The sequence below is a fragment of the Paralichthys olivaceus genome, chromosome 10 (genome assembly GCF_024713975.1).
Source record: "Paralichthys olivaceus isolate ysfri-2021 chromosome 10, ASM2471397v2, whole genome shotgun sequence".
In the NCBI taxonomy this organism is placed as follows: Eukaryota; Metazoa; Chordata; class Actinopteri; order Pleuronectiformes; family Paralichthyidae; genus Paralichthys; species Paralichthys olivaceus.
Genome location: NC_091102.1, coordinates 13,435,788 through 13,449,521, shown reverse-complemented (window position 1 = coordinate 13,449,521; position 13,734 = coordinate 13,435,788). Strand labels below are relative to the sequence as shown.

General features: G+C 40.5%; 2 protein-coding genes across 2 annotated transcripts; one reads left to right on the top strand and one right to left on the bottom strand.

Annotated features, from left to right (window-relative positions):
* Positions 1-271: 271 nt before the first annotated feature.
* LOC109631286 (tubulin alpha chain-like) lies at positions 272-7,004 on the bottom strand. Its single transcript, XM_069533499.1, has 4 exons — positions 6,844-7,004; positions 2,781-3,003; positions 2,157-2,305; positions 272-1,998 (listed from the first exon to the last, which is right to left on the bottom strand). Exons 1-4 carry the CDS (start codon positions 6,844-6,846, stop codon positions 1,024-1,026), a joined length of 1,350 nt encoding a protein of 449 aa, XP_069389600.1. The 5' UTR covers positions 6,847-7,004; the 3' UTR covers positions 272-1,023.
* Positions 7,005-10,660: 3,656 nt separating this feature from the next.
* On the top strand, positions 10,661-13,496 carry LOC138411915 (tubulin alpha chain-like). The gene is made up of 4 exons (XM_069533500.1): positions 10,661-10,762; positions 10,967-11,189; positions 11,411-11,559; positions 11,748-13,496. Exons 1-4 carry the CDS (start codon positions 10,760-10,762, stop codon positions 12,720-12,722), a joined length of 1,350 nt encoding a protein of 449 aa, XP_069389601.1. The 5' UTR covers positions 10,661-10,759; the 3' UTR covers positions 12,723-13,496.
* The last annotated feature ends 238 nt before the right edge of the window (positions 13,497-13,734 follow it).

Sequence of the window (13,734 nt, the reverse complement as noted above, 5' to 3'; positions counted from 1 at the left end):
AATTTCATAGAAATTCTTAAATACCTAGAAATTCAAACCACATTAAAAGGCTAAAAGATATGGAGAATTGTTTTTAATTCTTTAGCCGGTATATATACAAAATAGAGATATGTAGTTATATAAATATATATATACATACACACATTTTATTGCCTATTAATCTGTTTTGTACTTACCTGCTCATCTCCTAGTTTTTGATTATCTGCTGCTGTAACAAGGGAATTTCTGTGACATGGGACCTATGTTTAAAAAAAAAAAGTCTCCACTGACACAAGTTTCACAATATTTATCATGATCAGAAGTTTATGCATTGTTCAAATACAAGACATGAAAAATCTTCTGTTGGTGTTTTGGTATTTTTCCATGATTTCAAGGTCCAGTGTGTAAGATTTAGTTAAAAGGAATTTTTGGTAGAAATTGAATACAAATTAATCCTATTGATGTGTTCACTGGTGTGTTTCATCTAAATTGTATGAATTGTTGTTTTCTTTACTATAGAATGGGCTATTTATATTTAAATGGAGGGGGGGGGGGGTCCTTTCTATGGAAGCCATGATGTTTTTTACTGTAGTCCAAACTGGACAAACTTTTTGAGTTTTCATGACAACTGAAGGTTCTATTTCATGTTTGAAAAGGGAGGGTGAAATGAGGAGTATCCAGCTGCAACATGAAACCTCACCTCTAGATGTTAATTAATTCTACACACTGAACCCTTAAGTTAAAAACAAAATAATTTCTGAGTCAGTAATAAGTTTTCAATTTAATTGATACTCAATAAAAAAAAACAGAAGGCAATCTATGTGGGACTAAGATAAACTGAGCAACAGAACAGATTTCAAACATAACATATAGGATCATGGCACAAAAAGATATCACTTCAGATCATTAGGCTGAAAAAAGATTTTACAATGAAAAACAACGTGAACAACCAACCAAATACCTCAAAATTTGGACCAACATAAAATTCCTTTCAAAAACTCAATATGTCCATGTAAGTATTTGGCAAATGGCAGCTGAGCCTGTTTAATATTCCTCTCCTTCCTCATCCTCCTCAAACGAGTCGATGCCCACCTCTTCATAATCCTTCTCCAGGGCAGCCATGTCTTCTCTGGCCTCTGAGAACTCCCCCTCTTCCATTCCCTCCCCAACATACCAGTGGACAAAGGCCCTCTTGGCATACATGAGGTCAAACTTGTGATCGAGACGCGCCCAGGCCTCAGCGATGGCGGTGGTGTTGCTCAGCATGCACACGGCCCTCTGCACCTTGGCCAGGTCTCCACCAGGAACCACAGTCGGAGGCTGATAGTTGATGCCAACCTTGAACCCTGTGGGGCACCAGTCCACAAACTGGATGCTGCGTTTGGTCTTGATGGCTGCGATGGCAGAGTTGACGTCTTTGGGCACCACATCACCACGATACAGCAGACAGCAGGCCATGTATTTACCATGACGGGGATCACACTTCACCATCTGATTGGCTGGCTCAAAGCAGGCATTTGTGATCTCAGCCACTGACAGCTGCTCGTGGTGAGCTTTCTCAGCAGAGATGACCGGGGCGTACGTGGCCAAAGGGAAGTGGATACGAGGGTATGGCACCAGGTTGGTTTGGAACTCTGTCAGGTCAACGTTCAGAGCTCCGTCAAAACGAAGTGAGGCTGTGATTGAAGACACAATCTGGCTGATGAGGCGGTTGAGGTTGGTGTAGGATGGGCGCTCAATATCAAGGTTCCTGCGGCAGATGTCGTAGATGGCCTCGTTGTCCACCATGAAGGCACAGTCGGAGTGCTCCAGGGTGGTGTGGGTGGTCAGGATGGAGTTGTAAGGCTCCACCACTGCTGTGGAAACCTGGGGGGCTGGGTAGACGGCAAACTCAAGCTTAGACTTTTTGCCAAAGTCAACAGAAAGTCTCTCCATCAGCAGGGAGGTGAAACCTGAGCCAGTGCCTCCACCGAATGAGTGGAAGACCAGGAAGCCTTGGAGACCGGTGCACTGATCAGCCTACAGACACAAAAATGGTTTTCAAACATAACAAGATACTGAGATGGCTTCATCAAAGTTATTTCTTGTATATACCTTTAAGACTAGGTGCAACGTTTGCATGCTTCTACCTTTAGAGCCGGATAAGACATGTGCATGATACCCATAAAGTGCCTTACCAGTTTACGGATCCTGTCCAGAACAGAGTCAATAATCTCCTTGCCGATGGTGTAGTGTCCACGAGCGTAGTTATTGGCTGCATCTTCCTTTCCAGAGATCAGCTGCTCGGGGTGGAAGAGCTGACGGTACGTTCCTGTGCGCACCTCATCTGGAAAAATTCAAGACAAAAGTGAGAGTTCAGAAAACGTATTCAACTGCAAAGTGCTATTGATGCAGAAAGCATTCCACCAAGCTAGTAAGGCATGAAAAGGGAACATGTGGACAATGTATTTTTCATTTAATTCACTTGGAAGAGTTTGCTTTATGCTGACAAGTACTGTTAACTGCATCGTCTTTGTAACACATTACCATGTAGCTTGTGGTTTCTGCCACAGTATATACTGGCTTCCAACACTTTCAAAATTAAGTAAGATGATTTTTAGAGTTCTATATGTTGTGAATGCTACTACGATGGATAATCAGATAAATAGATCATTAGGATGATTTATACTCAAAATCAACAGATTGCAACGGTGATACAACACAGTGACCTCATTGTGCCACAAAAGATGATACCATCATCCTAAGAAATCATTCCTGTTACCTAAAGACAAAACAATGCTTTACTCCACATCATCACTGACCGATGACAGTGGGCTCCAGGTCAACGAAGATCGCTCTGGGGACGAACTTCCCAGACCCGGTCTCGCTGAAGAAGGTGGTGAAGGAGTCATCGTGACCTCCCTGCGTTTTGCTGCCTGGCATCAGGCCGTCCGGCTGGATGCCGTGCTCCAGACAGTAGAGCTCCCAGCAGGTGTTCCCCATCTGGACGCCAGCCTGGCCCACATGCACAGAGATGCATTCACGCTGGAGGAGAAGAAGAGGAGAGGGTAAATAAGACTGAACACTGGGAACTAGTGTTTGCTGTCTAATGCTTTAAAGGGAGATTGCAATGAATGGCAAAATGTTAATACAAACATTTTATGAGAAATAATCAGATAAAAAGCAACAGTTGTAGAAATACAAAGGAGTGCTTTACAAACAGAGCCACTAGGTGGAAGCAAACACGTAAAGGGGAATCGTCACATGTACTGCAGCTGTCACTGAAATTCATGTGACTGAGTCTCGTGAACCAAGATGGAGGTTAAGCTTTGAGTTTAACATTTAAGATATAAAGTTGACCTGAATAAAAAGATGCACTGGGCTTTCCTCAAACTTGTGCATCAGTTCAGACTATCTAAGATGCTGGTAACAGTTCAGTCTCAACGAAATCTGAGAAATAAAATAAGTACCTTTTACTTATATGGCTAGATTTTGAAGCCTGGAGAAGGTTCAGTAACACAATTTATAACATGTCTCTGGAGCTATTTGTATGAAATCACTTGTAGAACTGGACCATTTAATGGACTCCGTTATGGCAATAATGGATTTGTTTAGAGATTTTTGCATGAGTGATGAAGTGACCGACTTTTCTATCAAGATGTTCTTTTCTATCCATATTGTGCATTTCTTACTTATATGTTAAAAAGCTTCACTTGTGTCCATCACAAACCAACTAACAGCCTCAAGGCGACTAGTCAAAATTACTCAGTGCTTAAATATAAACTGTTCCATTTACAATATGAACCAGAGAAGATATGTTTTGTAACTAGGAATATTTATCTTTAACAGTAAAATGAATGAATGAATCATCCAAATCACTCTCAGTCTCAATTCAGTGATTATTTGGATCCCCCCCCCAGAATCTAAAGACTAAAAGATATTTGTTTGGATCAGGAGTTTAAAGAAGCATATCCAGTTAAAAACAAACATGTATAATTTCATTCCACTGTATAAAACAATGACGATCTATCACATTTGGTAGATTTCCACCTTTGAATAACTGTTCCCCTTCTCAGTGATCAGAGAGACAAGGGAAGGGGCTGGTGGGTGAGGGATGGGAGGCAGAGGACAAGGTTGTGTCCGTCAAACCTCATTGAATCCACACTTGATCAACAAGGATTTTCAGATGTATCCAATTCTTTATAGCAAAACATATTCAAAGAGACTGTTATCTTGACTAAACCAGACTGGCCTGGGTTAGTAGAGCTCTTTGAAGCAGCTATTTTAGGTTGCTCATGCTAACCTGACACCTATCCGACTGACTGTTGAGGCAGGCCACCAAAATAGCGGGTCACTGGCAGATTTACAGTTTCTTTCTTTTTAAAATGTTCAATAAAGTTGGAAATAATTAAACATAACATGATTGTTTTGTACTATGACTATGAGTAAGTAAGAATAAATGCAGGGCTGAACTCAAAAGACAAAGACGTTTTCCTCTCCCCTAAAACCTGTCCAGGGTGAGTGTGCGTATGACGACAGCGAGGACGTGTCCGAGGATCCACCTCACAGACTTGAGATTCCTGTTTTGTTCGAGATTGAAGCTGATATAAATAAATGCCCTGCATCTGGTTAGAGACAGAGCGAGAGACAGAAAAGGTTAATGATGGTGGAGAAAAGAATCCCAATTAATTTGTTAAAAGCTTTTTCCAGGTCAGCAAACACGGGGACAGAGATCCCTTTATAGCCCATCATCACTGTATATTTAGCCTCTGTAACAGGAACACAGAGGTAATGTGCCATAAAGACAAGGTGAGGATAGAAAATAGTTTAAAAGACTCTTGTCCAAGCAAAAACGAAACATATTCAGTGTTTTATTATACAGTCACTTCAGAAAATAGTCAGACCCCTTCACATTCTGCTCACTTTGTGTCACAGATACACTGTATCTATTATTCTGAACGAATGGCTTTTTTTATGTAGCTGAATTTCACAAATTCTTTTTATCCTTTTCTTTTACCAGTACTTTTAAATGATGTTGTATTATTTGCTCACTTAGATTTTAGATCAGACAATTGCTGTCTTTGATTTGAAATGTTATCGTATTATTTTGCTTGTTGTCTGTTTTGAAAGGTGCGGTGAAAATTAAGTTATTATTATTATCTGTTATTAATTGGAAGAATTTTAGGTAAAAAGCTTTGTAGAAGACCATTTAGCAGAATGGCTATTACGTGGTTGAATTTCATAAATTCATTTTATCCTTTTCTTTTGCAGGTACTTTTGAAAAATCTTATCTTAAATCTTATTTGCTTTCTTTGATTTGAAATGTTATCATTTCATTTTGCTTATTGTCCTTGTTATTTGGTTTTCTTTGTGAAACACTTTGTGGTGGCTGTTTTGAAAGGAGCTATGGAAGTTATGTTGTTATTATTATTATCAATTCATATTTTTGGAGAATTTTACTGGAAAAAACCTACAGAAAGTCATCAAAAGCCGAAGTCTAAAAGAATCTTCATAGTAGACCATTTAGCAATTAGGGAGTGTTCTTCTAGGGTCATTATGGTTTATCCCATTTTTGGCAGACCTTCTCAAGGGATGCATTTGTGCACAGTCACGCTCGGGCTCCATCAAAGCGTAAAGATTGACTAGAACCACATATGCACAGAATATACAGTAACTGACTGGCTATCCAGACATACCCCCCACACCCCACCCCTTTCTTTAAATGTAGAACTATCCTAACAGGTTTTTTATGCATGCTACTGAAGTTAAACCTGACTTGCACTACTGCACAAGCATCATAATAATAACCTTGCACACAAAGTGGGAGCGGCATGTGAACGATATAGAAACAAGATTTTATACATCAGGACTATTTGATGAAGGCAGGAATACTGTCATAGTTTACTCAGTACACAATGACTTCAGTTTGGCACTACTGACTGAGCTAACAAGCTGTGTTTACACTACACTGTGCAAACACAACAGTATGGTGGTGTGAGGACATTTTGAATCTGTGAGGACATTTTGACTGGTCCTTATAAAGTCAAAGAGCTGTTTGAGGGTGAAGACTTTTAGGGTTAAGGTTAAGGTTGGAATTACTGTAGGTTTAGGATTATAGTTGTGATGCTAAAGCTTAGGATAAGGGGCTGGGGAATGCATTATGCAAATGAGTGTCCTGCGACTTTAGAGAGAAGTGCGTGTGTGTGTGTGTGTGTGTGTGTAACATTAGAGTTAGCATCAAAGGTTATTTGAGATCAACTTCACTTGTTCCATTTGACTATAAATAATCACATTTGATTACAGGCCTGATCCACGGTGTACAGTCACTTACACGTTTGTTCTTCCCTCCAAATTCAAACTGATATGATTTGATGCATCACATCTGTTTGGAGGGAAACATATTTCCTGCTTTGTCAATCAACTCTTTTTTTCTATGAGACACACCTAAATTCCTTACACACCTAAGCCCAGTGTTGCCTTTAAAGATCAGGCAGTTCCAGAGACTCCTGTAGACTGCCATTTGTGACAATCAAGCATTTCTCTTGTGTTTAATCTGAAAACTGAGTTTACAGCACATCACTGGTTTTCTCTCTCTGCTGATGTGTTGTAAATGTAGACGAACCATCACCACCTGCTAAACCAGATTAACAGCTAGCTCAGCTGTACTGAGAGACACTGAGGGACACTGAGAGACACAGGTCTATTTCTGTCTCGGGGGTCTTCTGCTGCTGCTGCTGCTGCTGCGTCACTCCCTCAGTGTGGCGCATTATCCCTGCGCATGCAAATACTGTCTATGTCGCACACTATAAACAATACGGCCCCAAAGGACGTTTGCACGTGGAAGATCAACTTTGCAGCGGAACTTATTTTGCAAGTCATACTCACCATTGTTGCCTCTCGGTAGAAAGTCCTTCAGCTGGTTGAATTTAAGTCTGCGCCCGTGTCCTCTCACTGCGGCCGTCTATGTGGTCGGAGTGACGGAGTAGTGCCGGTAGAGTGAGGAGCGGTTCAAGTATTTGACTCTGCAGGCCACGCCCATTAGACATCTATCTGACGGGGACGCGCACGCGCACTGTGAGTGCGCATGCCATGGCACACTTCCAGTTTTTTTTTGTATTCTAAGCAGTGGAGTTGATCCAAAGCGCATGAGAACACATGCAGACAGGAGTGGGTCAAAGGTTTTTGAAGCATCTGTTGTTTGGGGTGAATTTACACCACAGGGACACTAGCAAGAAAATATAGGTTACTTTAGTAGAGGCTTAAAGGTCCAGGGTGTAAGATTTAGGTGAAAGGGAACTAAAGGGTATGGCATAATCTTAATGTGGAATAATCCTCATGATGTTTTCACTAGTTTGTGCCATCTAAATTGTATGAATTGTAGTTTTCTTTACCCCAGAAAAGGCCCTTTATATTTAAATACTTTATATTTACATCGATCATTACTCTCTACGGAGGCCGCCATCTTTTTTACATTAGTCCAGACTGGACAAAATATACAACTATTGAGTTTTTATGACAACTGAAGCTACCACAGGTTATTTTGCATGTTTGGAAGGAGAGGGTGAGGTGAAGGGTGTTCAGCTGCAACATGCAAATTTAAACACTAGATATCACTAAATTATGCACACTGTACCTTTAAAGGGATGATTCAGCAAAAAAATTAAAATTCACTTATTATCTAAGGCAGGAGGATAACAGCGGACATTTAGGCTAAAAACATGGTGTGAATCAGAATCGGGTTTTATTGCCAAGCAGGTTTACACATACAAGGAATTTGCTGTTGTGTATTTGTGCAAGTATTAATATACAAAAAAGTAGGAAACAAAAATTACATTAAAAAAATGTAAATTAATATAAGCACCAGTGGAGAGACTGTGCAATATGTACAGTTACCACAGGAAGTTAAAGTGTCACAGTCACAGGCAGGGACATCATAGCAGTTGTGTGATGACGCTGTTTATGAGCCAAATTTGAATGTTGAGGTTTATGGGTATGAATGCCACCACACCAACAGTATGGAGTTTTGTTGTGTTTTTTTCTGTTGCTTTTTTACATTTGAGGAAGTGGTTACTAGTTACTTCATTTGTATTGGTTTCTGCTGCAATGCTGTCTACACCCGAAACTCCAAAATTGTTTTGTGCACTCAAACACTCGCCCACCTCTCTATCACCATAGTGATGAGTAGATAATCAGTGAATTATAATTTTTTGGGGTGAACTTTGCCTTTAAAACACAGAACACTAAACCAGTAAATGTACAAAACTTTTATATATTCCTGGCATAAAACTGCACATAAACTGTAAATAAATTGTCCTATTATCCAGAAATGAAGTCAGTGCCCTGCATACGAACACTGCCCTCATGCACAGTTAAGGCCAGAGTCAGCGCAATAGCAACGCATGGAAAAAGCAACTCATTTGTAAATGTAGTCCATAATCACCCTTGCTTTTTGTCAGTGCATTATACTACACTTTACTTACTGCCTTGTATTGATGTTTAAATCCATCCTATGAAATCCTACCTATTCAATCTCTTTAAAGAAACCTCTTTTACTTATTAATGCCCAGACCCAGAGGCCTGCTTCAGTTGAAATTACAAATTGCAAGTCAAGACTGTGGTCAGGGTCACGCCTATGCAGTACATTTCCTTGTGTGTGGGTGGTGGGTGGGACGAACATCCTGTAAACCAATCCAGACTCAGACTGCAGTTTCAGTGAGTATATTTTCTTCACTAAAGTGTTTGAAAGCTAGAGGTCGTAGTTGTTTCACTACAGTTACCGAGTGAGACAGTGTGAAAGTCATGTGAGAAGGAGTCACTGCAGTGGCTTCTGCAAAATACTTTAGTATGTATTTCAACCTTCAGCTATTCTGCTTTCTGTGTGAAGTGAACACGTTCAAATGTATTGTGGCATAAATCCCACGTGGTAGCTCGTTCAATAAATTTGCAAATATTAAATTGTTATTGATATTGTTAATAATATAACTCTCGAGAGTCACTTTATCTCAGTTTCTTTCTTTCTTTCCTATGAGCCAAGATTTCATTGTGAGGCACTGGGCACCTTTAAATACACTCAAACAATGGAAGTGGGTCAGACCTTTATATGACTCAGGCAACACCTAAATGTGTTTACACACAAAAGACAACAGCAGCAAGGTGTGTGCTTTCCCATTGATATTTCAGCATACCTGTATATAGCACAAGTGAAACCGGCTCTATATATTGTAGTTTACAGTTTATAAAATTAATGCATGCTTTTATCGAAAACAATCAGGTCATTATGTAATAAGACATATTGCAAGTGCTGATGTAAAGCACTAATGTGAAAATATATAACTTTGTCATAACATTGCATGTAATTTAAAGTACACTGCTTTTTGAGCTTAGTGCTCAAAGAATATAAAACTGACGTCAGTTTCCATGTTTGTTACTGATGAGCAACACAGCCTCAGGAGAGAAACAAACCTCATAATGAATAGCTGTGCTGTTGACACTATGGGATCACTCCTAGCCTCCTGGCTACCGCAACCATATTTCTTTTAGAGTTTATTTTAGTGTTAATTTAGTCGTTAATTAAACTCTGCACGTTGTGATAGGTAAAGATGGTTATAGCAAGGAGGCAGTTGTGTATTGTTTGTGTGTGAAGCCTTGTTACTGATCTTACTGAATCAACAATCCCATGTGGTTGATACTCTGATATTATAGTGGATGTCTACTGGTAAGTGGTTTGACTTGTTTGAGTTCTGCCTTCCAGCCATGTCATTATATCAACAGCTTAGGTTATTGCTTCCAACTGTGCAAGCAGCAACCCCTATGCTACCAGAATGAATGCCATGTTGATTAGAACTGTAAACGTGTGAACTATGTATTAAATGGCTTTCTGGGCTTAAAATCTGAATAGAATGAAAAAGATATCCGGGGTGGGCCTAAACTAATGTCTTCTATATTTCTGTGATTGACGTTTGTGTTGCTTGTCGGGAAACCACTCAGGGAGTTGCTCTTTGTTCCATTTAGTCAGCTGATGCCTTATTTGGCGATTTGCATGTATTCAATGAGTCTCCTCTCCCAGGGGATTTACGCCTATTGTTCATTTCAACTTAGGAAAAGGGTGTGGGAAAGTGGCAGGCTTGACAAACACTGTATTTGAATTTAATACAGCAACATGTTTTATAGTAAAAAATCTACCAAATAGACAAATGTTTTGCATTTTGTGTGATAATACCATATATTCTTCAGAAGATGAACAATAAGGAATCTTATTGTGCCTGATCTCTGCTCAGATGAGTCCTTGTTATGAAAGTGGAAGCATCAAGTTGAAAGATTCAGCAAAAAGTATATAAAAATGTAACTATTCAATTTTCAGGTTTCCACAACATGACAATAATATATTGGTAAAATAAGCAATATAATTGTTTTCACCATACCTCAACTCAACCTTTTTCCAAATCAGTACACAGTTCCTGAAACTAAAACATAAAGTCAGGCATTAGAACCTGCCAAGTGGAACTAAATCAAGTTACCTTCCCTTCTTGTGGGGTTCCTGAAATCCGATTTTCACATACACACCTGAACAAAACACTCACACACTCGCACAATGATTTGGGTGGTGACCTCCTTATGCATTGTATCTATGTCAGTCAAGCGGATGATCTTATCCTGGCCTCATCAGTAGGTTCTCTGATTACAGCTCAGATCAAATCACTGTTCACCTTAGGCTGCAGGTATATAAGCACTGAGTAACACCGCTGCCTTTAGTGATACATCTTCCTACCGATACCTGGACATTGGAGAAGAGAATTAAACCATGGTAAGATATAGTTTAACAAGGCAAAACTTTATTGCATCATTTAATATAGATGAAATACTGGGTCCAAACTAAAGTGTGGGATATCAGTCCATAACAGACAAAGTGGAAAATTGTATTTAGTTTTTAAAAGATTCTGTGAAGTAGAAATGTTGAAAGTAAGCTGATACTTGTGGTAACCAAACAGTATTGCTCACTCTCACACAGCGTGAATGTATCTCAATTCATGTGGGCCAAGCTGGGGCTCAGATCGGCAATGCATGTTGGGAGCTGTATTGCTTGGAACATGGGATCCAGCCAGATGGACAGATGCCCTCTGACAAAACCAGTGGAGGAGGAGATGATTCCTTCAACACCTTTTTCAGTGATACAGGGGCAGGAAAGCACGTTCCTAGAGCGATTTTTGTCGACCTGGAACCCACTGTCATCGGTCAGTGCTATTTAAATAATAACTGATGTGTTTCATAGATTGGATGTTTTGATGAAATTATTTAGTTAAATTTCCTATTAAATTAACCATATCTTCATTATAAAAAAGAAGATTCCTTTGTTTAATGTGGAAAATTCTCAATACAAAGCTGCTAAGGATGATTCAAGTTTAGGATTACTTATGCAGTAAATCAATTGGTGTGTCATTCCTTTGTTGTCCAGATGAGGTGCGTTCTGGAACCTACCGCCAGCTGTTCCACCCTGAGCAGCTGATCACAGGAAAAGAGGATGCTGCCAATAACTATGCTCGAGGGCATTACACCATCGGCAAGGAGGTCATTGATCTGGTTCTGGACCGGACTCGTAAACTGGTGAGGTTTAGCATTTAACAGGTTGACGTCTCTCAAAAGCAATTTTAGCTTAACCTTAGTTTTCATAGAAAAGAAAGAAAGAAAAGGGGAGCCACTGCAGGAAGATTCAGATACTGAATTTATAAATCTGTATTGATTATGAAGCCTTCATGCAATTTTAATGAACCAAAGTCAATTTTCCCTTTTAGGCTGATCAGTGCACTGGTCTGCAGGGATTTCTAATCTTCCACAGCTTTGGAGGAGGCACAGGCTCAGGTTTCACCTCCCTGCTGATGGAGAGACTTTCTGTTGATTATGGCAAAAAGTCTAAGCTTGAGTTTGCCATCTACCCAGCCCCCCAGGTTTCCACTGCAGTGGTGGAGCCTTACAACTCCATCCTGACCACCCACACCACCCTGGAGCACTCCGACTGTGCCTTCATGGTGGACAACGAGGCCATCTACGACATCTGCCGCAGGAACCTAGACATCGAGAGACCAACCTACACCAACCTGAACAGGCTCATCGGCCAGATTGTGTCTTCAATCACAGCCTCACTTCGTTTTGACGGAGCCCTGAATGTTGACCTGACAGAGTTCCAGACCAACCTGGTGCCATACCCTCGTATCCACTTCCCTTTGGCCACGTACGCTCCGGTCATCTCCGCTGAGAAGGCTTATCATGAGCAGCTGTCAGTCGCTGACATCACCAACACATGCTTTGAGCCAGCCAATCAGATGGTGAAGTGTGATCCCCGTCATGGTAAATACATGGCCTGCTGTCTGCTGTATCGTGGTGATGTGGTGCCCAAAGACGTCAACTCTGCCATCGCAGCCATCAAGACCAAACGCAGCATCCAGTTTGTGGACTGGTGCCCCACAGGCTTCAAGGTCGGCATCAACTATCAGCCTCCGACTGTGGTTCCTGGTGGAGACCTGGCCAAGGTGCAGAGGGCCGTGTGCATGCTGAGCAACACCACCGCCATCGCTGAGGCCTGGGCGCGTCTTGATCACAAGTTTGACCTCATGTATGCCAAGAGGGCCTTTGTCCACTGGTATGTTGGGGAGGGAATGGAAGAGGGGGAGTTTGCAGAGGCCAGAGAAGACATGGCTGCCCTAGAGAAGGATTATGAAGAGGTGGGTGCTGATAACATGGCAGATGAGGATGACGGAGAAGAATATTGACCTTTGCAAAAGTAGATTGATTAATATCCCTATTTTCAAAATTGGTCCATTGGTGTTTGTAGTCAAGTCATACTTAAATAAATCCCTATTATTATCCAATTAAAAGATTCTGTGATACACATTCTCCTTATCTCTCTTATTCTCCTGACAAACCTCCAAAATTTTATCCAAACACCTTAATATTAGTAAAAGTTTGAAACACAAGGATCACATTAAATACAATCCTTTCTCATGGTACTGTGATGAAAAGGTGTATTAAAATAAAGTCAGACCTATCTTGCTTCGGGCCTTTTTGTTTCTGCAATTTCACACTGAGAAGCTTGGATCAAACCCTCCCTTTTGTGCTCCTCCCCCCACTATCCCTCTTCATGTGGAATGTAAGTTATGAAAGAGCTCCTATGTCAGTCTGTATATGCCATTCAGCTGTGACTTTGCGATCGCAGAAGACAGAGAATAACTGACTAACCCACTGACTGGTGTTGTTTGTGTAGCTCATACCCAGACAGGGGCCTGCAGGAACAATAGGATCCAAGTTACTGTGTGAATAACATCTCTGTGATCCAGAGAGTGCTGTTGAAAAATTATACCAACAAGAAGTAGAAAACTGGCCTTGACATTTTTCAGATTTTTTTGTTTTGGTCTCTAATGTGATGATTCTCTTGTGTATTCTAAATGAGCTGATTTAACTGTTCTTCCTGCTCACCATTTTCTTATCTCACCATTAAAAAAAGTATCTTTCGCATTTGACGATCAACAATAAAGATTTTACATGAAGGCTCCAACATGTCTCATTCTTCATTAACTATTTAATACAGACAGAGGGTGGGCTGTGTGTGTTCTGGTGAGTGTGTGGGTGCAGATGCTGTATAAGATTAGTATAATCACTCTTTTAGCCCCCAGTCTGTGTCATATGGATAAACTGTATGTTGAGAAATGTTCGGAGGCAACCTATGACAGTGGTCAGTTTCCTTAAATAAAAATGCATGGAAGCTGTGTATGTGATTAAACAAAC

Coding starts and splice junctions, on each gene's coding strand:
- LOC109631286 (XM_069533499.1), bottom strand. Junction 2,306..2,780: donor CCTGGAGCCCACTGTCATCG/GTCAGTGATGAT, acceptor GAATTTTTCCAG/ATGAGGTGCGCACAGGAACG. Junction 1,999..2,156: donor TGGACAGGATCCGTAAACTG/GTAAGGCACTTT, acceptor TTGTGTCTGTAG/GCTGATCAGTGCACCGGTCT.
- LOC138411915 (XM_069533500.1), top strand. Junction 11,190..11,410: donor CCTGGAACCCACTGTCATCG/GTCAGTGCTATT, acceptor TTTGTTGTCCAG/ATGAGGTGCGTTCTGGAACC. Junction 11,560..11,747: donor TGGACCGGACTCGTAAACTG/GTGAGGTTTAGC, acceptor TTTCCCTTTTAG/GCTGATCAGTGCACTGGTCT.